The 26,828-nt window shown below is 33.2% G+C and overlaps 1 protein-coding gene across 4 annotated transcripts; it reads left to right on the forward strand.

The window, feature by feature from the left end:
• The first annotated feature begins 1,162 nt into the window (after nt 1-1,162).
• LOC106459738 (peptidyl-prolyl cis-trans isomerase-like 3) lies at nt 1,163-26,624 on the forward strand. 4 transcript variants are annotated; one of them, XM_013919392.2, is made up of 6 exons: nt 1,163-1,218; nt 2,466-2,540; nt 5,005-5,098; nt 16,229-16,296; nt 20,968-21,086; nt 22,979-26,624. In XM_013919392.2, exons 1-6 carry the CDS (start codon nt 1,216-1,218, stop codon nt 23,103-23,105), a joined length of 486 nt encoding a protein of 161 aa, XP_013774846.1. In that variant the 5' UTR covers nt 1,163-1,215; the 3' UTR covers nt 23,106-26,624. The 4 variants fall into 4 exon arrangements, with proteins under 4 accessions (XP_013774846.1, XP_022241980.1, XP_022241982.1 ...); XM_022386272.1 differs by having other exon boundaries at nt 5,005-5,086; XM_022386274.1 differs by lacking the exon at nt 22,979-26,624 and adding an exon at nt 21,968-22,027.
• Nucleotides 26,625-26,828: the final 204 nt, after the last annotated feature.

The raw sequence follows: 26,828 nt of genomic DNA on the forward strand, positions 1-26,828 counted from the left end.
AGGAAACCACAGGAATTCGATGGGAAGGCACCGTGGGAAGCATAAAGAGCACAATTTGAGCTCCTGGCAGAGATGAATGGATGGAGCAGATGAACCTCATGTGAAGCAAAAGCCAGTACGGAAGAAGATACGTCCTGTAAAATTAAGAGACTTTGTTGAATTTTAATTTTGTGTTTGTAAATTATGTACATTTAATTAAGTTATTGTTAATTTTCTATTGGTTTAATGTAAGTGGCTATTGTTCGGGACGAACAATACTAAGGAAGGGGCAGTGTTACGACAGCGGAAGTCACGTGACGCTGGTAACACGTAATGAGTTCTAGAAAGATCGGGGAACATCAGAATAATCCAGTATTTGCTAGGCGCCCTCTATTCTTGTATATAAGTGCGCCAGGCAATTAATCGGGATTGTATAGCAGACAGAGAGATTGAAGATATAGACGGACAATTGAGTCAAGCGCGGTAGTGAGAAAATGCGTGAATCGTTCGTTGTAAATTATAGCGTGTGTTTAAGTTAAGGTGACTGTGGAAATTAAGTGTATTGCAAAGTTGAATTGAGAAAGAATAAACTAGTTTTATTTAAAAAAGGACTTGTGTCGCTAAAATTTCATCCGAAAAAACATTATACGGGAAATTAACTAACGACCAGAGACATAACAATATTTTCATCCAGACTTCTTTTACAATTAGCCCACTATTCCTTCTCAGAGTGAAATTCACTAATAGTATTGAGAATATTCCTTACCAGAGCCATAATGAAAAGCAACTATCAGAATGTCAACAAAATATTCATACACTTAGTAGTCACACCTACAAGCCGATGTTTAATGGGCAAACATAACCATGTGCTAGATTTTCAAAATTCTTCAAATAAATTATGGGTCAGTTCTCAAAGATTTCAACAATTAAAATGGCTTTTTGATACTTTCCTTGAAGACGACATCTGCTTAAAAGAAACCACATCCTTTTCTATAGAGCTAGAATGTCCTCCCTTTTTTTTTACTGCAAATTTATTCCCATTCGCGTCACCATCTTTGTTGTATATCTATCCTTTATTGGAAGAAAAGAATACAGTGAACTAATAAAACAGGTGCTGTCATCAAATGGAACATACATACACCACACACACAAAATTCACCGTAAGGTGGCGCTAAAACATTTGGTCGATTTGCGGTTTGCTTTAAATTTAAACAAAACGAGCAATAATAGCTGAGAATGGTAATCACTCATTGCATATAGATATTTATAAAGATATTGTTTTTAATATTTATAATTTAAGATAGTTTAGTTGGGTTTTTTTGTTGTTGTTAACTTCGTGGTATTATTTGATGCTATATAATTATATTACAGCTAATTTCACTTCAATACTTGTAAGTTGTAGTGGTACTACTTGTAGTAGTATTAACATGATTGCTAGTCGTTACTCCCGTTAAAACTATAATATAGTGCTAATGATATAATTGAGTACTAACCAATATAACAACAGTATAAGGTAGTACTAATACTATTCATACTATATTATATGATGGAGTGCTTTGGGCTGTAGACCAATATGCTATTCCATCAAGATAATGTTTACTTTTACTCTTAGTCTTAGTGTTATAAAACACAAAAACTTTTGTGGCAAATATTATACCTGTGCCCTGTGCTTGAAATGACCTGACTAGAACTCAGATTTTAATAATCTAGAATGATCTTTGGAAACAACAATGAAGACTAGTTGCACTAGACAATATTTAGAACCTGGTAATCCGTATTATCTTGTGTGGTGGGATCAAAGTGTGCATGCCTCAATCTTGTACAATTACAAGGTGCCATTCAACATAGTATTATGAATTTGATGTTAGAATTATCAACTTTATGTTACCTTGCATTGTTGATTTCACAACAGTTCATGCTAGAGTAGAGAAAATACCAGATACAATGTACAGGGATAATAAAAAAAGAAACACTTCAGATATGTACTTTGATGGATGTAGAAGTTGTACAAATTCAATTTGCAAACTGTACAATAAACAAAAGTGTTTTTATTCTTCACATAAACGTCAATAAGTCAGACTGACTTTGCAATTTCACAGACATGTGTCAAGTACAAAACTTTATTACCACATCTGATTTTTTGTGTACAATAGACTAGCACTTATTACAAAAAGCTTACCACACTTCATGAAGATACATTTCATAAATTCAGAATTATAGTCAACATTACTTTTTAAATATGGAGTCAGTCCAATGGTCTGATCTCATTTGTATTCAGTTAATAACATGCCTCACAGAAAACTAATAGTGAAAGTTATTCAGAATGAATACCACACAAATGCTGTATTAGGACAATTACCTCTGTATGAATACTTTTAGAAGGACATTGTGCTTGTATGTGTTTTGACTTAACTAAAAGAAGCTATTAATAGGGTGTAAATTGTCAGATACTATTAGCATAAAACCACCTTTTATTTATGAAACAGGCGGTTACCCTCCGCACTGATGTAGGAGACATGAAGATTGAGCTCTTTTGTGAACAATGCCCAAAAACTTGTGAGGTAAGATGATGATAAGTACATTGTAAAAAAATGCAAGATGTATCATTAAGGCTTGGTACCAAATGTCTAATTAATAAAATCCCCTTTATTTGCAATGTGAAACAATGGGGTCTAGATTAACCCTTTCTTATCTAACATTTTTCTCAGTTATCATGAGAAATGGTTGCAGCAGTATTCAGGTGATTTTAAATTGATTCTATTTAAAAGGTATGTTTGTGATTCATTTGTACTCTTCAAACATAAATGTCATACTTGGAAGTTTTTATTATATTTAATTGAAAAACATTAAAATGTTAACTTAATGTTTAAGAAGAAAAATATTTTGTATAATTATTTTTGGGCCATAAAATTTTAAATTATGAGACAAATTTATCAGTGTCTTATTATAATAAACCAACTATTTGTTTATATTTTAAATACAGAAGTTACATATCTTTTGTTTTCAAGAAGACTTTAATTTTTGTGTTGGTCCATAAAACTTTTAAATTAATAAGTACAGATCTGGCTTTTTTCAGTTTGTCTGGAACTTGATAACATCAAAAATTATCTCAAGAACCATTTTTCCTGAAACCTATTTGCAAGATCTTGAAGAAATACTTACAAAAGTGAACACCACCAAAGCACCAGTGTTTATTGTACCTACATTACTTCTAACAATAGCCTTGCTGTTTATGGGTTCTCTAAGTTTTCAAATAAAGAAAAATATATTTAATATTTCAAAATCTACATTTCTACAAAGTTTTCAGAAAGTTGTTTTTAACTCTCAACTTTATATTAAAAGTATTTATCTACAATAATGTGTGTAATGGGACACCTTGCAATAAAGAATACAGCATTCTTTGCTCATCAGAGAATGAAAAAGCATTGGGGATAAAGGAGACTATTAATTCAGCATTTGGAACCAAGCCATAATGATACCTCTTTGTCTTTCCTGATATATATGCTTAAAGTTTCAGGTATTTTTTGAAGTCTAATGAGTACATGGATGAGTTATGAGTTGAAGGACATAACCATTTTGTGATTTCTCTCTCTTCAATAGCTGTCACTAGTAAAAAACTCCTGACTATTGCTATATTCACAAGGTCAGTTAATCAGCATTTGTTCATGAACTAAATTAGCTGTGTATCTTCATTAGAGCTGGGCAGTTCACTTGATAAATAGATGTACTCCAGTACCTATGACCATCAATTATATTGGTTAGTGTCATATAAAGTAATTGATTAATAGAAATTACAATTAACCTCTTCTGTGTAGACCTTTTTTTTGGAAATGAGCTAAAAAAGTTGGGTTTTATTTTGGATTTTGATAGTCTATACTTGTATATGAATGAAATTAAAGCTCCTTGATGATCTATTATTACATTTCTGTACAAAATATACTTGATAAATGTTACTTATCTGGTTTTGTGCATGATATATATTATTTCAGTGAAATTACAGTTAAGAATAAGAATGTTTTTCTCCAGTGTTTGATACATAATTCAGAATAAATCTGATAGAGATTTTACAGAAACGGCATTTCCAATTCCATCTAACAAGTACTGTTCATAATACATAATAACATGTGAATAAATGCAAATACAACAAATAAACATTTTGATTTTTATATGAATGTTCTGTCGTGGACCAGCAAAATGGTTGTGATGAATCAGTGGTTAAGTACTATACATCTACTCATTTCTACATTATTTAATGATTTAAGTTTAGTCTGTTTATACATACAGTCAACAGATGTTCCTTAGTTTGTTTATCTAAACAATGTGTCATCTCTTTTAAACTTCAAACTGTCTAGGTTTTATTTTTTCAGATTTTCACTAGGAATAGAGGCTGTTGATACATTCATAATTTTCACTTGCTGTTAAAAATGCATTTAGATAAAATGAGAAAGAATTTCAGAAAGATCTGAAAAATACTTATTCTGAAGTTTCTGAAAACAAATTTTGATGTCTTATGGTCTTGACCCCATCCATCTCTTCCATAAACATTGCATTGGAGTGACCTACTCTTACATGATGGAAGTTTTCCTTGTCTAGTATTGACATAAATTACAGGTCTGACATAATGGCAAAAAAAAAAAATGAATTTTTTCCAGGAAAGTAGCTCATACTTAAAATATTTTGTATGTCACATTCAGGAACCATAGCTTTAATTGTAATAAATGTTAGGGAATGTTTTGTACATTCAATAAACTCTATGTGTTTTAGCATTTATATAACATGTGCAAAGATTGCAATGGTACTTGTAGTAAACTTTATCTGTAATTGCCAATGTGTGAACATGTAAAAGACACTGAAATATAGTTTCTATTCATACAGACAAGATTATAATATGCAAGTAAAATACATACCATTTATTGCTTGTTTGTATTCTGCTATGAACAGCTATTAAGATGCATTTAAACTGAGTTGTGACGTTGTCAGAATGTATTCAAAATAGGTAACCTGATTATTTTGTTCTTACTCTAGAATTTCTTAGCCCTCTGTGCCAGTGGCTATTACAATGGATGCTTGTTTCATAGGAATATTAAAGGATTTATGGTGCAGACAGGTGACCCAACTGGTATTGTATAATAATGCTTTTAATGAGGTTTGAAAAACGTATGTGCTGAAAATAGCATAATGTTACAAAATATATAAGTTATTAGACTCATTAATTTATGCCTGAAAACATTTTAATCAACCATTAAAATTAACTATAGATCTAGACCTGTAGGCTAAGGCTGTTGTAATTATTTTCTTGTATTCTATACCATTTTTATGCTCATTACTGTAGCACAAATGTATTAAAAATCTGTTATGATGATTTTCATGTTATCTATGTAGATTGATTTACCTTAAAAATATGAAACTCACAGGAGTTCCTCAACACACATTGGCTAGATTTCTAGTCCTGGTAGATTGAATGTCTTTTCAAGAACCAAACCTTACTAGTTGGTGAATACAATAGTTAAAAATGACACTTCCAAAACATACTTACATCCACTGACACTATAGCTATTTCTTAATCTCCAGGGTTTCCACTCTTTGCCCATCCAAGCATTGAAAATGCTTGCTCTAGTCTTTTATATTCCACTTAAATGCCCTTGTCAAATTCTAATTTGCAAATTTCTCCACCAAATTCAATGCGCCTCCTACCTAGGTACAGTATATAAGCACCTCATTAAGATAACATAATCCCTTTTTTTTTCAACAAAGCGTTTGGCACAAGTTTCTATAAACAGTTGTGATTATTCACAATTTACGTTGCGACTTTGGATGTAGTTGGTGCTACTGCAGTTATATCTTTGCTTATATTTATAGATTAATATAAAAAATAAAATAAAAATGCAGACTGGTATGAATTCCAGAGTTAATGTTTCTACTACACAGCCCAACCAGATGTCTTGCCTTCCATCTCTGCTATCTGATGTTTGTCAACGGCCAGGGGAGGGGTCACACTCAGTCGAGGCTGTCCATGATATGACCCGTTGTGAGATGGAGACATATATGTGGACAGAGGGTGTCTCTCCAGGGGGTTCTGAGGCAGTTTTTACAAATGACTTGGGATCAGCTGTAGAGAATTTAGACTCGCTATTCCGGCTCCTTCTTTTACTAGGTCGAACTAAACAGAGGATTCTCTTCATCAGCCAACTCCAGCTCCTTTGCTTCAGTGGATTACTTGGGTTTGTGAGGTTTTTGGGGGTTTCTCTTATTGCATTTGACTCTACTCCCTCCTTGTTGGTAGAAAAGATGGCAAGTGACTATTTGGTTTTTCCTCCTCCTCCTGTTATTGCTGTTCATGCTGGTATATTTGTTGCTCAGTTACATGATGGGATAGCTATGTCTTGTCCCCCATGTTTATCCTAACAGCATGCTTTGGCTTATCACCACCAGGATGGACCCCCTAATGGACCTGTAAGGTTCTAGATTGGAACCTTTGATCACTTTGATCAGATCCCAGTTTTCTCAGATTTGTCTTGCTCTTACTACTGTCCTGAGGTATTTATCTTCAATCCAACTTTTGTTGGAAGCCTATAAACTTTCCCCTCAGCAATTTAAGGACAAGTTGAGGACTTTGCTGATGTCTACTTCAGTCAGATTGTCTTCTTCAGTTCTTTTTCTGGTGTCTTAGCTAGTTTGTTATTGGGATTTATTTGGTAGAGATGTCTTGTTAGAAAATGTTTGTTCACCGTTTTCTGCCCTCGGGGAGTTACAGGAAGTTCCTTTTTTCCATCCCATGTGGTTTGCCAGAGTTCCAGAGATGTTAGAATCGTGAATTGATTCAGCTCATTTACATCCTTCTTTATCATCATTAGCTTCTCTCCTTTCTAGCACTAATTTGGGAGTGTCGGCTTGTAGTGTTTCCTGACCTCCTTTTTCAGTTCCCAGGTCTATTGGTTCCCATAATAGAGTCCATTTGTATTCTCAAGGAACTTCAACTCTAATGGACCATCAACAACTGTGTTGGTGACTATCCCGTGAGTGGGGGAGCAGTGGGAGCATGATTGCATCACTTTCTGGACATCTGGAGCTCTTTCACCAGAGATCCATGGGTACTTTATGTTCTGGCTTCAGGGTTGGTCATTAAATTTACATCACCTCCACCATTATCTGCTCAACCTGTTGCCTTTTTGCCTCCAACAGAGCCATGGTGAGTAGAGCTTTGTTCCCAGGCCATAGGAGAATTGTAAGTCAAAAAGGCAGTAGAGAGGGTCGATCTAGTTCTTTCAAAATTTTATTCCTGTTTATTCGTTGTACCCAAGAAGACAGGAGATTAGGGTCCAGTCATCGATCTGTCTCGACTCAACCAATTTTTAGATCATCCTCACTTTATTATGGAATTTTGTCTCAACCTACAGTGGCACTTTGTGCTAGGGTTCTGGATGATCAAGTTTGATATTGCTTATCTCCATATTCCCATGGTGGAATCTTCCCAGATGTTTCTCAGATTTGTGCACAAGGGTCAGATATTGCAATTCAGGGCTCTACCTTTTGGTCTTCCATCAGCACCTTATGTCTTCTGCAGAGTTGTTTGAGCTTTTCCTTGTCATCTGCATTCCTTGGGTCTGTGCACATATCATTATATGGCTTCTTCTGGCACCATCCCATCAATTAGCAGAACAACACTCTCAGATTCTCTTTTCAGAAGACACAAAAGCAGTCTTCCTTATTATACTGGTGAAATCTGTTCTGTCACTGACACAATATCTTGTCCATCTCAGTGTGTTTTTCAGTACTCACTTAAGTTGAGCTCAACCAACCCCTATCAGGTTACAAGCCATGTAAAGAGCTATTAGGCCTTTACTTATGTCTCCTTTTCCTACTGCATGGATGGTTCTCTTTCTTTTGGGGATATGGGTATCTCTCAAACCTCTTATTTCTTTGGGATGAGCACATACGAAGTCCCTTCAGTGGTCACTGCGTGATCAATGGATCATGCATTCTGACCCTTTGGATCATCCTGTCTCATAACTCAGCAGCAACATCATTGATTGAGAATGATGGTTGGATTAGAACAACACTACTGTTGAGGTACCCATTGCACCACCTCATTCTGAGATCCCTCTGTTCACTGATTCATCTCTTTAGGGATGTGGAGCTTATCATCAAGGTCAGGAGTTCCAGGGTATTTGGACAGAAGGCGAGTCTACCCTTCATATCAACGTTCTTGAACTCCTTGCAGTACACTGGGCTATGGTTCAAGATCTGTCTCTCTTGAGGGGAAAAATTGTCATTATACTTTCTGGCAATTCTACAGTGGTTTCTCAGGCTTCTCGTCAATGAGGCACACACATTTTCGAGACCTTTGTTTTTGTACATTGGATTTTCTCTACTGGGCTCATTCCCATCATTTCAGTCTTTTAGCATGTCATGTTCCAGGAGTGATGAATTTAATTGCAGATCACTTTTCTCAAACCAACCGGATTCTTCTGATGGAATGGATGCTACATCGCAAATTTTTTCAGTGGATTTGCTCTCAGTTCGGGTCTTCAACAATTGATGCCTTTGCAAATGAATGGAATTCTCAACTGCAGTTGTTTTGGTCTCTGATACCTCATCCTCATGCATTGGAAATAGATGCGTTCAGTCAAGTCTGGACAGGTTTACATCTGTATGCTTTTCCCCCAATTTGGCTATTGCCCCTGGTTCTGACTATTGTTCATTCCACTCTGTGTTGAGTTCTCTTAGTTGCCCCATATTGGCCAGCTCAAATATGGTTTATGCTTCTTCGATTTCTGTGGGAATATCCATGTCTACCTCTTACACACTGGCAGTCTCTGTTGAGACAACCCCGATCATTCATTCTACACCCAGGTATTTGGAAACTCAATCTTCATGCTTGGAAGTTATGCGGTTCTTTGTCCGACATAAGGGTTTAACTTCTAAGGTTTCTCTGTATTTAACTAAATATCTCCATAGGCCAATCACTGCCATTTATCAATGAAAAAGGAATACTTATCATCACTGGTGTGTTAAATGGAATTTAAACCCTCTTCTTCCTAAAGTATCTACCATATCCCATTTTCTGACTTGGGTATTTGAGAGAGGTCTTGCTTCATCTATGGTGGCTTTATATACGGCATCCTTATCTACTATTTTTTGGTATTCTAAATATCGGAAGGTTTTGAATCCTCAGTACTATCAGGTCTACTGAAATCCTTTTGTATTCTTTGACTCAAACTACCTTTTCAATTACCAAACTGGGATTTTACAGTTGTTTTACATGAATTTTCTCATCTTCCCTTTGAGCCCTTAGCTTCATATTCTTTGGTTCAGTTTTCTCTTAAATTGTATTTTTAGTTGTTGTTGTCTTGTGAACGTCGTTGGTCAGAGTTGTTTGCAATCCATGTGCATTGGACTCTTTATCATTCCACATTTGTCCTGCTTTACCTCGACAGGTCTTTTCTTGCAAAGACTTTGGCAGCTAGGGAAGGGGAAAGATCCTTCTCACCAATTCATTTGCCAGTCATTTCTCACCTTTATGACTGCTCTGATCCTAATCGTTTGTTATGTCCTGTTAAGGCCCTCAAGTGTTATGTGGCTCGTACTAACTCATTTCAAGGTAGTAGGAATCAATTGTTCATTCATTGGAATCCTTTTATCTCCCATTACTCTAACATGGTGGCTTTGTAAGTTGATTCACATTGCCTATAATGGATTATCATTACAGGAGAAGAATCTTTTGCGTGTCACTTCTGACCAGATTTATCATATCTCTATGTCATTAGCCACCCAGATGAATTGCCATCTTAGGTTAAAAATTGTTTCTTTCTGGCTATGAAATAAAAATCCATACAGATACGTCTTAAAGAGGATCTGCAGCCATTGCTAGTGGTAGAAAATCTTCACGTACAATGTACCACCAACTGACTAGACTGAGTGGTCATATTACACAGGTTTGACAGAACTGGTGTTAGAAAATGTGTGTGGATAGCTACCAGTGTGCTTAGAATTGTTATTTATAAAGCGAGTTAAAGAGCAGTCTTTAATATTTAAAACTCCACTGTTTCAGTTTTGAGAATATAAATTTACAATTTATAATAACAACCAGTAGTCATTTTCATAAGGACATGAAATTCCACCCTAACCTCGTAACTTAACAAGTAATGTAAAATATTATCTTTAAATTTGTGTGACATGTCAGAACGTTTTAACACAGTTCAGTAAATGTTGTTTACTTGTTATGTATAAAATGCTATATTAAAGGGATAGCCACAAGCAGATGTGGATTAAGAATTCTTATGGTCTTATCACAAAGAAAATTGGTACTCCTGCCCCACTCATTCACAAAGTTGTAGTAAAATTCAATAAAAGCTATTTACTTACAATATGTGGAATCATATTATATTAAAGGGATAGGCATAAGCAAAAGTGAATTAAGGGGCACAAGGAACATTGGGTCCCCTGCCCCATTAAATCACAATTATAGTAAAATGCATGAAGGCCAATAAAATGTGTATGTACTAGTAACAAAGAAATTCATAACACAGTATTCTGCACTTAAATGAAACTGCTTAATGTTGTTACGTACAAAAAATTTTTTAAAAGAAATAATTGCTTTAGGAAAAATATGAACAATAATAACAAACACAAAAGTTGTGTTTATATATGTGTCCAATAGAAAGTGTCTACATTTCTAATCACATGATACCTCCCTGGTCTGGACAGGATTAAAAACATGTCTTCTAATCTCATTCTTTTCACGAAAACTCGCCAACTGAGCTACATATTTAACCCTCTAATGATTTCTAGTAAGACCCTTTCTAATAATTCAAACTGCCAGACTATTTCCCTCTTATAAACAAGGTGTGTCCTTGACCTTAACTCAAGTTCATGGGATTGTACCACATTAGATGCCAAATTTTCTGTGGTAATTTCAATTTCTACCTCTTCTGCATACAGGATTTGAACCTTGGAGCATTTGCACTACAAGTTTGAGTTCTTTACCAACTGAACTACAGGGTTATACCTCTAGTACTTGCTAGTAAGATGCTTTAACAACTCACACTAACATAGGGGCACAGTAAGTGCCAAGTACTGTAGAATGGGAGCATTGAAAATGTAAGTTTTAAGTCACTTCAGTAATTTTGTATTCATGACTTTAAGTCTACTTGTTATCATTAGTATGCATAGTGGTTTTCATAAGTTACAATATTGTATATTCATTTATCATAACTATTTAAAATGAGCCGTTTATCCTTTCATCCTAAATTCTGAATTTTAATGTTTTTGACAAAAATGAATCATTAACTCCTAAATTTTTGATCCATTTTTATACCATTAATTACTTCTGATGGTGGCCACATGGTGCATAATATTTAGGAATTTCACATTTTTGCCTGTTTCAATACAGTGTAAAAGAACTTTCCCCCCAGTAAATTAGATAAAATCACATTTTCTATGTAAAGTACATAGAGAAACATAGGAGTAATTAGTGTGTAAAATGCTGATGTGGTCTGAATCCCATTGGTAATTCTAGAATTAAACTAATTTGGTATACTTTAGAAGAGTTTGGAAAATTCTTATATAGGATGATAATATATATATTTTAGATATTAAACACATTGGTGTCTAAGTCACACACACACACACACACACACCAGGGTAACTTAACTACACACTTTATTAATGTCAGAATAAACATATGATTCTCATATCTACACAACTAACTTGTACCAGAAGACAGAAAAATAAACGTACATGAATGAAGTCCAAATATAAAATTGTTAAAGTCTTTCAGTCATTTATTATTGTTACTGTAAGACTACTGTAAACAGTATAATCTGTAGAAGTAATCTTAATATTTTTCAATTTGTTAGGATTATAATTTCAAACCAAAACCAGTGCTCACATTCATGGAAATAAATATTCGAAAATACTATTGATATTATTTGTATTTTTAGATGCAGGTACATATAGATTTTTTTTTAAAAACCCATTTATTTGATTTAACATTTACAAGACTTTATTTAGCCACTTATAAAAACAATATTAGGGTTTTATTTCAGATACTGAAAGAAATTTAATAAGTGCAATAAATATTGAATTTTATAATTTTTTTGTATGGTGATTAATCTTTCTTTATTTTGATCTATGTGAACATTTTTCTCCAAATTAGTGTTTACTAAGGTAACACATACCAGTTTCAGTAATCTGTTATAGACAAACTGTTGTCAAACATCTCTGTTTCTTTCTCTCTAGCTGTGCCTATATATAAAGTATGTATGAGATAGAAATAATTTAAAGAATTATTTTAACATCTATATATGTATATATATATATATAGTTCCACTATAACACAAAAATATATGCAATTTAATCTAGTTGGGGAGCCGATAATGAAAGAGGGCTCTAGAAATTAGTTCCATGTATTTCACAAGCTGAAAGGGAAAATATTATAGATATTGGTCGACACATCATTATGTAGTACATGCTTACCCTGTGTAGGAAAGCAAAGTTCATCTGTCTTCATGCTTTCAATTCCTTGAACTAAGATATCTAACTATCAAGGGTCAAGTTAATTAGAAAGAAAACTGAAAGATGGGGGAGTAAAACCTTCCAATAGTTTTAGGCTGACATGATAGTGTAACTAGCTGACTGATATAATATTCTATGTATACGGGGGGATTTATTCATTAAAATCAGCCAATTTGAGTAGATGCACAACATCAATCAAATAATTGTCAAGCTCTCTGCTCTGAGGAATGCTTGGTGTGGAAAGCCCCCTGAAGGAACACTACTTGTAGTGGAACATTGACTATAAATTATAAGTATTCCTCATGAATAATGATAGTTTCAACAAAATGTCTAACCACATCCCATTTTGTCATCAAAATTATCTATTCCAGTTCATAGTCAGAATTAGAATCTATTTCATTCTAGTTACATAGATCTAAATGAGCATTTTGTTAGGATATAACATTTTGAAGTTGATTCTGTGTTTGATTATTTATTAGCTCAGCTATATTAATTTCAGAGCTACAAACCAATTTAAACTTGTTCTGGTGCTGCTGTTAAAAAAATACTTTCCTCTTGTATTGGTTAATAATCACATTTTAAGATTCTATGTTTTATACTTTATCTGCTCTAGATTTATCAGTGCCACTTTGGATCAAAAGTTCTTGAAATAACTCGAGCAAGTATAACATCTGAAATGCTCACTTCTCAGTTGAATATCTGGTTTCTAATTTCTCAATCAGAATGTAAGATACTGAATTTTCTTGGACCAGAGCTGGTTGCTGAAGAGGCTTTAAGAACACAAGTAGACCTTTTGTACAACCAGTATGATACCTCACTTTGCTTGATATAAGATCTTCTCCATGCAAATGTCTTTTGATAGTTTTATCATTTCACATGTGTGTTGCTTTCATGAATGTCTCATGAATCTGTTTTGTGGCACTCCCTTGATACTAAAAAAAGTCTTGTATTCTCCCTTTTGTTTATGGTCTTGGCAAAATAAACTTGGGTGCCAGTTAGTCACTGATTCTCACCTCCTAAAAGTGTGGTATCACCTTTCTTGCAAGTCATTAATTTATATTATTAGTGCTATGAAGAGTAATATGATTTGTACTATTTTATATGCTCTGCATTTAAATCCTCTCCTTCAAGATCAGTTTTGATATGACAGTAACCTTCGTTATTACTTGCTCTTGTTGCAGCTACAAACCTCCTGATAGAATCAGGCTAACCTGTTTGATGAGAAAGCCCTCTTTTTGGATACTTGACACACTTACTATAGTCTGTTAGGATTTGTCGTCTCTTTGGGTTTATTTTAATATCAGGACCTTCAGTCATTGCTTCTGGATGGTTATCTCATATGTTTTTAAGCTTTTGATTTGTAGGTTTTCCAAGATTCTGTTTTAGTTGCTGTTATAATGCAAAATGATGCAATTTGATGAATATAAATAAACTTGGAACATTCTTTTTGCAAAATGTGATTTAAAAAGAGTTATTTTTATTATCTTTTGTGAAATTTTGTATACCTGTTTTGAAAAATAATTCATTGTGTTTATGGAAAATACCACAAATGAATAAACAGTGGACTTGCAAATGACAAGATAACTGGAGGTCAGATTTCACAAATGATCTCTTTTGACACAGTTACTACATACTTATGAGGATCACATGAAATCATTTTCTCCATAACTGTATCTCCATATTACTCTTTTATTAAAAATGGATTAAACTTTTAAATTTTAAGCTTTCAAATTCAATTTCTTGTTTTAATTTACATTTGGAAAATAAATAGATTTAATGGCCACAAAAGCCATAGGGCCTTCATACACAGGTTTGTACATTTGAACCCTTATAAAATTGCCCTGACCTCACATTTTTGTACTGCTACCCATTTTATACTATCCAGGGATGTATTTATCTAAATAATTTGGATTTCTCTTTCAGCTTCAGAAAAAGATAAATTGATTTTCATGGCACTGGTTCCTTGACTAATCAACACTGAAATATCTTCAGAGTTTCCTTATTGTCTGTAGAGAACTTTCTATTACTGCTAGAGGGGACTTTGAAACTTCACAAAAGTTCTTATGCTTGCTTGCTTATTACCGAAGCAGATCAAAATATTGTATTTTCCAGGAATATAATTTGTTGATTTTTTTTTTGTAATTACCACAACTTTTGACTGTTAGGTGGCATTATTGTGGTGTTAATGATTAACATAAATATTTGCTAATCTAGGATGTTTCTGGAATATTAACACTAGCTAATAGGGAATGCCTTAGATAAATTAGGAAAGATTCAATTAAAAAAAACTACAGGAATATGTATATGTTGGTTTGATTGATTCAGAAGTTGTTAGCTAATGAAATTTAGTGTTTGGATACAGTTTCAGTTTAGCATTCAAAACAACATTGCAACTCCAGTAGATTTGTATAGGGAAGCACATTACTCTAGGAGATTTGTATGTATAGCTGAAGAAGACAGACCAATGCTCTCTTAAAACATGTAGTATGTATTACATTTTTCATTATGCTTACAAATTGTTGTGTATTATACATACAAAACTCCAGTAGATGTCAAAGAGGTGAAACTAAAAGTAAGCTTAATTTAGATTGGGATTACTTTGAGATGAATAAGTTTTTTTTTATATTTGAATTCCTGAAAATATACATAAATTTGATCAAGCTGTTTTGATTTCTATTACACACGATATGATTAGTTACTGTCTAGTTGTTTTATGTTCAATACATCATCATCTGTTTGATTTTAAGGAAATATGTGGACACCATTGAACCTTCAAGGGGTTGGCTTCATAGTACCTTAATTATAAACATTTACATATGTTTTAAGAAAATAAGCTTCTAATAAATGTTAGTTATTTAAGGGATTACTGGGAATACTTATGTTAGCTTTGTTATGAAAAAAGACCTCATGAATGGAAAGACTTTTTATTGTGTGGAATAAATTTGTGCGTGATCTAAGTTCATTCTCAAGCTACTTGTTCTAAAGAATTAATTGAGAATCAATTATTTTACCATAAGCGTATTGTTTAGAAATACATTAAAAATAAAAGTATAATTATGTGATAAATAAAGCAATCTGTATCTAGAAACGGTTTTATAATATCATGAACAGTATTGTAAACTTAGAATATTGTTTGATCTTACCAGCCAAAAAAGTTTAACTGTTTATGATATTTCACATCTGAGTAGAGTAGCAGTTGTATTTTGGACCCTTATTCATTTAGTTAGCCAATGGCTTAAGAGGCTATCTCATTTTCTTCATGATAGAATTTTACTACATTAAAAGAATATATTTCATTATTTTTATGTAATGTTATTGGACTCTATCTCTCACAATAAAGTCACGTAAGCGTAGTTTTTCAAGAATATTCTTGTTTCTTTCGCTTCTTTCCCTGTCACAATATAAAACAAGAATCTTATGTGTTGTACAAATGCTTATCAGGAAACTTTAATAGAAAATGTTTTATAACATGTTAAAATTTCATATAAATAGTTTGTATTATTCACGTAGGAAATAGTAAGGAAAACTAGTTTTTGAATCATTTACTCCTTGCCGTATACTAACCTTTCAAAGGAATGATATAAATCAATTGCTGTCATTTTCTTTCTTTAATTTGTCATGAATAAATATTGTGCATTTTGGAATATTATCATTACTATATGTGAATAAACACAAAATATTGAAGAATAATGATTGTAAAAAATGATCTTTGTGGTATATATCTTTGATATAGGAACAGGGAAAGGAGGACAAAGCATCTGGGGCACTAAGTTTGAAGATGAATTTAGGGATGAGTTAAAGGTAAAAAGAAATATGAAAAATGCAGCATGTATGATTTTCTGTTGAAATGGGAGACGCTCAAATTCATTATCTGAATTTGGCAAAATGTTTGTTATAAATTGCATGTTCTCAACTTAGATCGGTTGTTTGTAAATACCTGTTATCTGTAATACTTCTATATTCTTAATTAATCAGAGCCCTTCATCAGGTCTAGTTAGTTAACTATAATAAACCACCTTCAGTAGGTTTAAGCTTTTCTTTCATTGGATCTAAATGTTTGCTCAACCCTCAGTTACATCATTGCTTCCATAAAAGAGATTTATTTTTAAAGCAAAAATACAAAGGCTTCATGCTTTCGAGTATGTTGTAGGTGTGTAAATGGATTAAAATATGTAATTGTGAACTGACATACCACAAGCCTTGAACAAAACTCCCACCCCCTACATATATTAATGTGAACTGCACCAGCCTATGATATAATTATCATTAGACTATAGCTCTTCACCATTAGGAGGGTGACATAACATCTATAGGCAGTAAACACCTTGAGCTCTAGTATTACAACAAAGGCTGATTATTTTACTTGCCACTGCTTTGTTGAGGCATGTTGTTTTTTTCTTAAGAATTAATGAAATTTTTGTACTTGTTATTTTAAACTTTTGTTAAATTTGTAGAGTAATCTTTCTTCCTTTTATTTTCTTGATTATGATAAAGAATGATACCAAAGTTTAAAAGTTTCAGTTAGAACTTTAATTCAAATTATCTTAAATTTGAGTTTTTCCATTTAATCATGTTTGTAAATTTTAGACATTGTTCCAGTAGTTGTGATAAGGCCACTTTGACAGTACTTTTTCTCATTGTTTTAACTCAACTTGTGGGTTTTATTTACGTTGTTTTGCATTTCATCATTACATCAGTGACCTAGGCCCATGTACATTAGACATACATGTGTACCTAGCCAACTTACTATCACTGAGCACCAGTTTTTCTATTCTGATCTTGGATCCAGGATTCACAACTACATGTTTTTATTCCTCGAGCCAAGGCTACCCCATTTTTGGATGAACTTAATCAATTGTTTTTATATCTACTTATTATTTCTTAATCGTCCCTTCTGTTAGAACAATTAGATGTTTCCTCAAATCCAGTCAATCTACTTTCCCTGTACGATCATTCTGACTCAAATTATCTCATTTACCCAGGTTTGAGCTGTTTGTTGTTCTCCCTCCAGTAGTTTATCTCCTTCCACTTTGACTGGTTAGGTTATACACCTCTTCTAGCTAGTTTTTTCTTTTATGAATCATGACACTTTTCTTATTTTTCGTATCTCCTTCCATGATATTTGTCATCTCATGGCTTCTCTTGCCTCTAGCCATTAATACCCTCTGTATGAGATTACAGGCAAGGATGTGTGACTACACATTTGTGTCACATTACTTACTCCGCATATACAGTTTCAAACATCCATGGGTTTTATCTTCCTTCAGTTACCATTCTTCACTGTTCACAGAGGCTCTCGGGAGGTGAGTTGGTAATTTTTTTTTATTTAATTACAGTTCTTGCAACAACTTTATTCAGTCTGTGTATTATGGAGACAATGGAAGCCATCACATGGCTAGTGTTGCTTCACAGGAAATACTTTTTTAAGCCATGCATAGTGCTTGCTCTTGAAATGGGGTCTTTTGTAAGACTGCTTCAGTAGTATTTATATACAGGGTGGCCCAAAATTAGGTATACAGTTGATAATTGATAATGTATTTAAGGTAATTGAATTGAAATATACAGTTGATAATTTATTTAATTGTACTTTACACATGACATAAAAGTATAGGAAATTTAATCCCACAAGTGTTCAAATTGAAACCTGTTGCTGTTCACAAATCTGGAGTCTTCCTGCCTCTTCCATTGGTCATTAGTCAGGTTACCAGCCATTATCTTCTTATCACCTAAAATCAATTTAATAGACTCAACATATGCAACTCAATAGCTTCTGCAACTCAAAACAATTCAGTAGATTCAACATATGCAACTGTATATCTATTTTTGGGCCAACCATATAGATTAATACTACCAAAACAGTCTTATGAAAGACCCCATTTCAATAGCCACTCTGTGTATGTCACCTTCCAGGCTTTCTTCAGGGAAAACAATAACAGTACCAGGTGTGTGCCCGCCTTTACAACTGGCTAGTGTAGGACCTTATGCAGATGATAGAAAATTCCTCCTTTTTTTTTTTCAGTATTATCCCCTATGTGAGTCCTCTTATTTATCTAGTGGAATAATGGGATCTCTTGAGGTATCACTTGCTCTGAACAAAACCACCACCACTCAACCTGTGAACTGATATTCCATGGAACAATTATCCAATTTCGACTGATTTGACATCAATGAAAAGTAAACTTTATTAGTATATGTGGTAGAGGTATTAACAGTACCCTACATGCTCACAAGTAGTATTCTGTGGTTTGCTACTGACAAAGCCTTGTGCATCGGTGCTATGTCATGTGGCTATAGAACCCATTCTGGGTTTGTCTGAAAGTAAATACATGGTTACCAACACATGTGAGGTAGCTAGTTGAAGACTGTGCCAACAATTTACACTCAACACAGTGGCAGCAATCCAGTGACTTGTTGGTGGAATATTCTGATATATTTGTGGCACTAGATTGCTGATTGGATCAAACAACAATCACAAAACATCACATAAATACAGGTGACAAATGTCTGAAGAAATAACCTGGAGCACTAGGGATGTAGCTATCTCTGAAGTATAGCCTTCCAAGAGTGCTTTTTCATCTCCACTGGTGATTACCTAGAAGATATGTTCAGGTTATGTATTTAGATGGGTTAACATGGTAACTTGCAATTGATGTCTTCCAAGCACCACAAACAAGGGGTTGCCTGGATGCATTGGAAGGGACCTGGTGGTTCCATACATTAGACCTGGCAAGACAAACTAGATGAGTGACCAGACCTAACACTGCTTTCATTGGAAGAAGTAGCTTGTATGTGTTTTATGTCATGCTATTTGTTCTGTGTAACATTCCTACCACTTTTGAGGGGCTAATGGAGCTTGCACCAAAGGGAATGCATTAGGAAAAGTGTTTGATATGTGCCAATGGTCACATGTTCAGGTCTGTGGCTGACAACCTGAAATGAAATTGGTATTCTAGTTGATAAAAAAGGCAGGCTTGAAACTGAAACCAGGAAAATGTGTGTTCATGTTTAGGGAAGTGGAATTCCTCTGTCATATTGTGGATATGCCCCATGGATCTTGCTGAAATATCAGCAATGTAAGATTGGTCTAAACCTCTGACCAAATGAAAAGTATTCAATTTCCTTAGTTTCACATCATATTACTGATCATTTGTGGCCAACTTCTCCAAGAGCATCTCACCATTACTAGATCTCATTAAAATGGAGACACTCTTCAGATGGAGTGAGGAATGTGAGAAAGCATTTGAGTCCCTGAAGTGTGCTTTAGTAGAAGCCCAGTGTTAACCTTTCTACAAATAGATTGTGAGTTCCTGCCCAGGTGCCTGGGCGAATGAAACCTGGTCATCCTGTAAAGCCTGCAAAGCATCTTTAGGCTATATCTTCATTTAATGATAAAAACCATAGTATTTGGCTTTTCTTTGCATATAGGCGCTTGATACATTAAAAACGACTGAAATAATAATTTGAGTAATAATTAATACGTATTTGTTACTTTATAGATTTAATAGATATTTGTTGTTACTTTATTAATGTTTTTTATGCTTATACTATTAGGTGGAAACGGCTGCTGCTATGATTTTGTCTGGTTTATGAGCTCGTTGCTGTCCTAATTTAGGATCTTCTTTTTAATAAATTCTTGAAAATGTTAAAAAAGAGAGAGAGAAAGGGGGCCTGGTGAGGATGTTTGCCCCGGGGCCCGTGTTGGCTCTCGATGTTCCTGGACGTAATACAAATAATATAAATTGGAGGTGGTGTAGCTATACAAGTCAGTTCTAACTTTATTATTCTGAATGATGTTGGTTTAGGATGCCACTGAAACATGCAAGTCTCTCTCATTTTGGAGCTGTGCCCTGTTTTTAATTAATCTTATTTATTGTGCAACTAATAATGTTGTATTATTTTTAATGTTTAATATTAAGCAAATTTTGGCATTCCTTCAATGTAGGTTGGGCCTGGCCTATTGGTTAGTGTTTTGGACTTGTGACTCCAAGGGCCATGACACTTAGCCCAAAAGACAAAATCGTCATCCACACTTTGAGGCCTTGGGTACATTACAAGAATGACAGTTAAATCTCACTATTTGATTAGAGTAGCCCAGGAGATGGTGGTTGGAGCTGTTGAGACTTAGCTGCCTTCTCTTTAGTCTATCAGCTCAAAATTACAGAGTTGGCTCTTTTGTAGCTTTGTGTGAATATCTGAAACCAACTCCACAAAAAAAAACTTCAAATTGTGGATATTTGATTAAAGATGACCTGCAAAAAGTGTACATATCATAATGATAGTTGCTGAATCTGACGGTAACTTTCTAAAATACTCACAAAATTTCAGTCTAAAGGTGGAAGTTCCATATTTTGTACAAATCATAGTGTTGCTGTATTTTGCAAGATCAAATGTATTTCTTATCATTATACGATTGTTCAATAGTGTTTATAATAATATTTTTTATTTAAATCTAATGTGGATGTTATTCCACAGCATAATACCAGAGGAATTATTTCAATGGCAAATAATGGTCCAAACACAAATGGGTCACAGTTTTTCATTACCTATGGCAAGCAGCCTCATCTAGATTTGAAGTATACAATTTTTGGCAGGTAAGTTAAACTAATAAATCAAGTTTTTCATCCCATACAGCAAGCAGCCTCATCTAGATTTGAAGTATACAATTTTTGGCAGGTAAGTTAAACTAATAAATCAAGTTTTTCATCCCCTACAACAAGCATCCTCATCTAGGTTTTAAGTATAAAATTTTGGGTACCTGAAAGTAAAACTATAATTCACAGTTTTTCATCATTTCAAGTGAGCATCCTCAACCAGATTTGAAGTATAAGATTTTTGGTAGGTAAAATTTAGACTATTGATTCATTGTTTCTCAACACCCATAACAGTAGTGAATAACCCATATTCTCCCCCACCCCTCCCTACACCCTAAAATAAGCTTGACATATAGGTCATTTTTACTAAGATGTATAATTTTTGGTGCGTGACTGATAAAGGGGGGTCTTGTGACCCTTTAGGGTAGCTAATGGATTAGCACAGATTGCCCACCCTTGACCTACAAAAGCCAGTCTTATCTACATTTGAAGAATACAAATTTTGGTAGGTAGGATAAACTACTGGGTTACATTTTTTTTCCTCACCTATATCAAGCAAAATGATATGATTTGAAGTATATAATTACTGGTAGGTAACTTAATTAGTCTTATATTTCATTTTTAATTATTAATTATTTAAAGTGTTACATTTAATGATACCAAACTTCAACTATGCTGAATTATTTTTCCATCTCTCATTGTTACGAAAGAAAGCTTCTCCATGATTTGAATGATTTTCTCTGACATCTCAACAACTTTTTTTAACTTCTTAAAAAATTGTTTATATTTTAGTAAATGTAATAAATATTGTTATTTCTTAAGTGGAACTGTCACTAATTTGAACCAAATTTGTTTTCCACTATGAATTTTTTGTCTTCTAGGCTTGTGACTGTTTATGGATGTTCAACAGTGTAACTTTTTCAGTTAACTTTCTCAGAGCATCTTAGTATTAGGTCTTTGCCATGGAACAAATATCAGGATGTTTTTGTTTCAATGGAATAAAAGTATTTGATTTTTTTTTTACATTTAACAGTGTTACTTATTTAAATCCCATGTATACATTCAGGTAATTTTTTCTGGAACTTCAAACTTATCTTGTGGTTCTTTTTTTTTTTTCTTTTGCCAACACAGACATTGAAAGTCAGATAAAATATTGACCCTCAACTTGAAATTAACTGCTTGTTTGTTGCCTATATTTTTATTCACAATTGTGTTCCTTTCTTCAATCACAAATATAATATACAGTAGTTGATTTAGACTTTAAAAATTTAAACCTCTGATCACTATGGGAAAATTGTGAATTTTGCTTACTTTTGACAAAATTAAAAGTATGTCAGTAGTTTTTACTTTTTTTTTTTTGATACATAGTGCATTTTGGAAAATTTTCGAAACAGCATAATACTGCTCACCTCACTGTTTGGTAAATCCGTTGTGCACTAGATACTGTTGTACAAGTATATAAAGTAAAGTGTATTCATATGATCCACTTAATTCAGCATTGGATTAGCCTTTATTTATTGATTAAGACCTGTTTTCATTTGTTTTGTTGTTGTCTGTCAATTGGGATATTCTTCTTTCTGATATACAAGTAGAGGGACAATGTAGACTAGTATGTGAACTTTAGATTTGTAACTTTTAATCTGTGTGATGTGGACCGATAAAATTTGGATTGTGTGTGTGATAGAATGTTTTTCAAAACTGAAAATCTGCTTAATTAAAACTGAAAATAATCTGATAATTGTTTATCTGCTTAGTTTTAATTAATTGATGAAAAATAGAAATTGTCTTTGAAACTGAATCATATTTTTGAGTATGATGTAAGATCTGTGAACTTTGTTCTGTTATCACAGGTTGACTTTTTTTTTACTTGAATATTCCTTACTCTTACTTAGGGTGATTGATGGATTAGACACATTGGATGAATTAGAAAAATTACTGGTTAATCCAAAGACATATCGGCCACTACATGACACTCGACTAAACAGTGTGATTATTCATGCCAATCCTCTAGCAAAATGACTTTTTTTTTCCATACATTTTATTGTATATAGTTTATATAAGCTGTTTCAACGTGGTTTGTGGACATTTGTGTTTGTGATTCTTCTAGATAGAGTCAACAATGGTGGAATGAAATGACCTAAAACATTAATTGAACTTTTGTATAGTAAAGTACAGTCAACATAGTTACTTGATTTTTTATTTCATTGAAAATACTCATTTAACTTTACTGTGCCTTATGAAAGAATGTTCATCTTGAAACACCACCATGCTGATCCAAAACTTTGTCTTAGAGCCTCAGTTTTTTTTTTTACTTGCTATTGTAATAACATTTACCATTAAGGAAAAGGTAAAATATTAATTGAAATCACCCATTCTTGTTTCTTGACATTACTTACTCGGTAGGAATTAATCAGTTAATTCATGAACACAATGGGTGTGTATTTTATTGGACTATAATTTGTATAAACAATTACCCCCCTCCCTAAAAAATCAAACTTTAGTGTACATTTTTTACTTAAGTACTGTAAAACAAATCATTCCTTGACATACATACATGATACATAGGTTTTAAATCTGCTATAAAATTCAAAACTAGTTTTTCTACACAGAACACAATATTTTTGTCCAGTTTTTTAAAACTAACTAAAGTGCATTTAATATTTTATGGTAAAGAATGTGTACATTTATCCAAAGTAGTTTAAAAAAAAACAGATTGCTAAAACACTCAGTTGTGGTGAGAACTTAACATAAATGTTTATTTTTGTTATATTTCCAAGTTGTTTTTTTTAATACAGTTTGCTTAAGTTGTTAGCTTTGTACCGTAGTTAATAAGTGAAATTCAACACAAACGTAAATATTTGAAAATACAATTTTTTTTTTAATTGCAAGAGATGCAACTGATATCTTAGCTACATGCCCTTTATTGAGACTAGGCTTTATTCTGTAATTGAAATTATGTGTGGTTTTAAGTCACTTTTAGTAGTTTATAAAGGACTTTAAGGTTGGGTTGTAAAATTGACATTTCATCCCTTAACGTGAATGATAGGGTGTCTGTCTTCCTTCTGGTTAATAATGAAAAATTAAGGACAGCGACAGATAGCCTTTGTAGCTTTTCCATACGTACATGTTATTTTGAAAAGATGCTAATGTTTTTTTTCGTCTCAAAACAATGTAAAGGTCTTAACTTGTAGTATAATTTATACGATTCCTTTCTATTTCATCTGGTATTTTATGTATTGTTATATTTGAATTGTAAAGTATTACTGAGTGTTTTTTTTAATACAGCATTCCGCAACAAACATCAATGTTTCTGATTGGTCCACCATTCATTTCGTGGTCTCAAGTCATCGTATTTATTGCTCTTATTGACTAGGACTTTTGTTAATAGGTGTATGAAACTTCCTACACATAAATCCAAAATAAACGAAAATTTGGGACAGTTTTAAAGTAATGCTCGAGATATTTTATATTTCCAAGACTGTAAATTTTTTGTTGTACAAAGCCACATCATATTTACAAATGTAGCTGAAATACAGACGTTATGGATGCAAACCTTTAGTATTCATGTGCGATATAATGTCACATTAAGACTGACAATAATTTAAATCATTTTTTTTAACCATTACAAGTTTCCAGTGAGAAGACGTATAATGTCTTTTCAAATATACCGTGTATGAGCTCAACAGGATGATTGCGGTTATACCGCCATCTGTATCAGTAATTCACAAAAATTTTAGAATGCAGAACGCGTTAGTCAGCGGATCATCACGTTTTGTAGAAATATGTGTAATATATTAGCACAGTGAAACTAATAATAATTTTAATCACATCATCGTATATTATAACCCAGCTAGCCTCGTGAACTCTAGTATTGTGAGAAAGGCCTCGCCAACAGCCAGGGTGGAATTCAAATCAGTGGCTGCTCTTCATAGGAAGAAAAGGAGGCCATGCCTAACTTGAAGATTTTGAAAAAATATTTTTTTTTATACTATTAGCTATTTTATTTGTTTGGGTATAAAATTTTTGAAAAACTACAAATATTTGTAGCAAAATGCTCAGAAATCTTCCAAATGGCATCTTGTGACATGAGGCACAGAACAGTTGTAATTCTCGGCTTTTTTTCTTTCTTTTTTGTCCTCTGTACAAAATTTATCTATGCTTGCAACAGACACACCCAAGCCATCTTACTGGGTTTAAAAAAGGACATTTAAGCCAGCCACACAGCTAAAGGAGACGATTAGAATCTAGTTTTAAAAACAACCAATGAAAATCATTTTAAGAAAAGTTTGTAACAAGAGCGCGGAAGCCTCACAAGTTCGTTGCCTAAAAACATGTCACTCCGCACGTGGGGCTCTGTATGCGTTATAAGTGTAACGGAAAATTTTACTAATCGATTAGAAGTGGTGATGATAGAGCTGTTGAAGAGTTACATCTAATCAAGACTTATTAGTTCTAACTTATGGACGGCTAACACAAGTAGCCCTTGTATAGCTTTCCATGAATATTTAAAACAAACCGAATCGTCCAATGCATTATCTGAATACAATAGGCAAATTGTTTGGAATTGAATTTTTCCACATGAACATGACCTTACGCATACGTGAACTAAGGGACCAGGTCAAATACTTCTATGGTTTAGATACAGCCAAACCAAATTTCATATTACTGAAAGCATTAAACCAACAATACATTACGTTCCAAGGACTTTGTTAGAATCTTTGAACCGAATAATGGGATTGATTGTCACTTTCATAACTCACCTACTGTTCCAAGTAGAGCTATATCACGTCTCGAATCTTCGATCTTGTTATCCGTACCCCAAGATGCTAACCCTAGGCCATGTCCAGCTGAAGTGGCACGATATTCATGAAAGTAATGTTTCAAGAATATAATAATATTTCCGAGAATGTGAATTATATATCAATGATTTATTAATTGTATATGCCTTAAACCAAGCATTTAGAGATTTAATAACTATGTATATTGAAGAAGAATGTGATCCTGGATTTAAACAGATTTCAAGATTTTCGAATCTTACCAAATAGTATTGAACTCGTACTTTCCTGGAAGTTTTGTTCATCAAACTCGCTCATCAGTAGAAACTACAACAGGAGCGAGATTTGTAAGGTAATAGATTCACTATGGCCGCCGATAAGAAATATAATTCCGAGAACCAGGCTTATTTTATATTTTGGCTTTTTAATTTTTAAGCCAATTACTTCTTGATATACCGAAAGTGAAAATTCGGGGCTTTTTCAGGACCATGACTTAAAAACGTAATTTCCAGTACTGAATATTTTTAAGTTTTCTTTTTCTTGTTAATCGCAAAGTTTCATAATGAGCTATATCTCAGTGTTATGAGTCCTCAAGCCTAACAACGAGGATGCTTTGAAATTTTGTAATTATTTAACGTCTAGAAAGGTAAATGTTAAAATATTTTTTTGCTCATTTTTCTGTAAGTATAGCCAAATATTTTCAATTAGAGTAAAAATATTAGTAAAAAATATATATATTGAAATGTAAAATAAGCTGAATAAATAGTCATATTGTTGAAAAAATTATCAAGTCAAGAATAACCAAACGATTGGTTAAACTCACTTCAAATTCATTTTATTTTCATAATGTTAAGAGAATTCCTAATTATCGTTAAACGTTGTAATAATAAAATCGATTTGAATTGAATTTCAATCACCGCTTTCATTACTTTTCACTAGTATAATTCTTTCTGCATTTGTTTAAATA

The sequence above is a fragment of the Limulus polyphemus genome, unplaced genomic scaffold (assembly GCF_000517525.1).
Source record: "Limulus polyphemus unplaced genomic scaffold, Limulus_polyphemus-2.1.2 Scaffold655, whole genome shotgun sequence".
NCBI lineage: Eukaryota > Metazoa > Arthropoda > Merostomata > Xiphosura > Limulidae > Limulus > Limulus polyphemus.

What these genes read in the sequence shown, in the direction of transcription:
- LOC106459738 (XM_013919392.2), top strand. An exon ending in AATGCCCAAAAACTTGTGAG is followed by an intron (nt 2,541 to 5,004) that starts GTAAGATGATGA and finishes TTCTTACTCTAG; the next exon opens with AATTTCTTAGCCCTCTGTGC. An exon ending in GCAGACAGGTGACCCAACTG is followed by an intron (nt 5,099 to 16,228) that starts GTATTGTATAAT and finishes TCTTTGATATAG; the next exon opens with GAACAGGGAAAGGAGGACAA.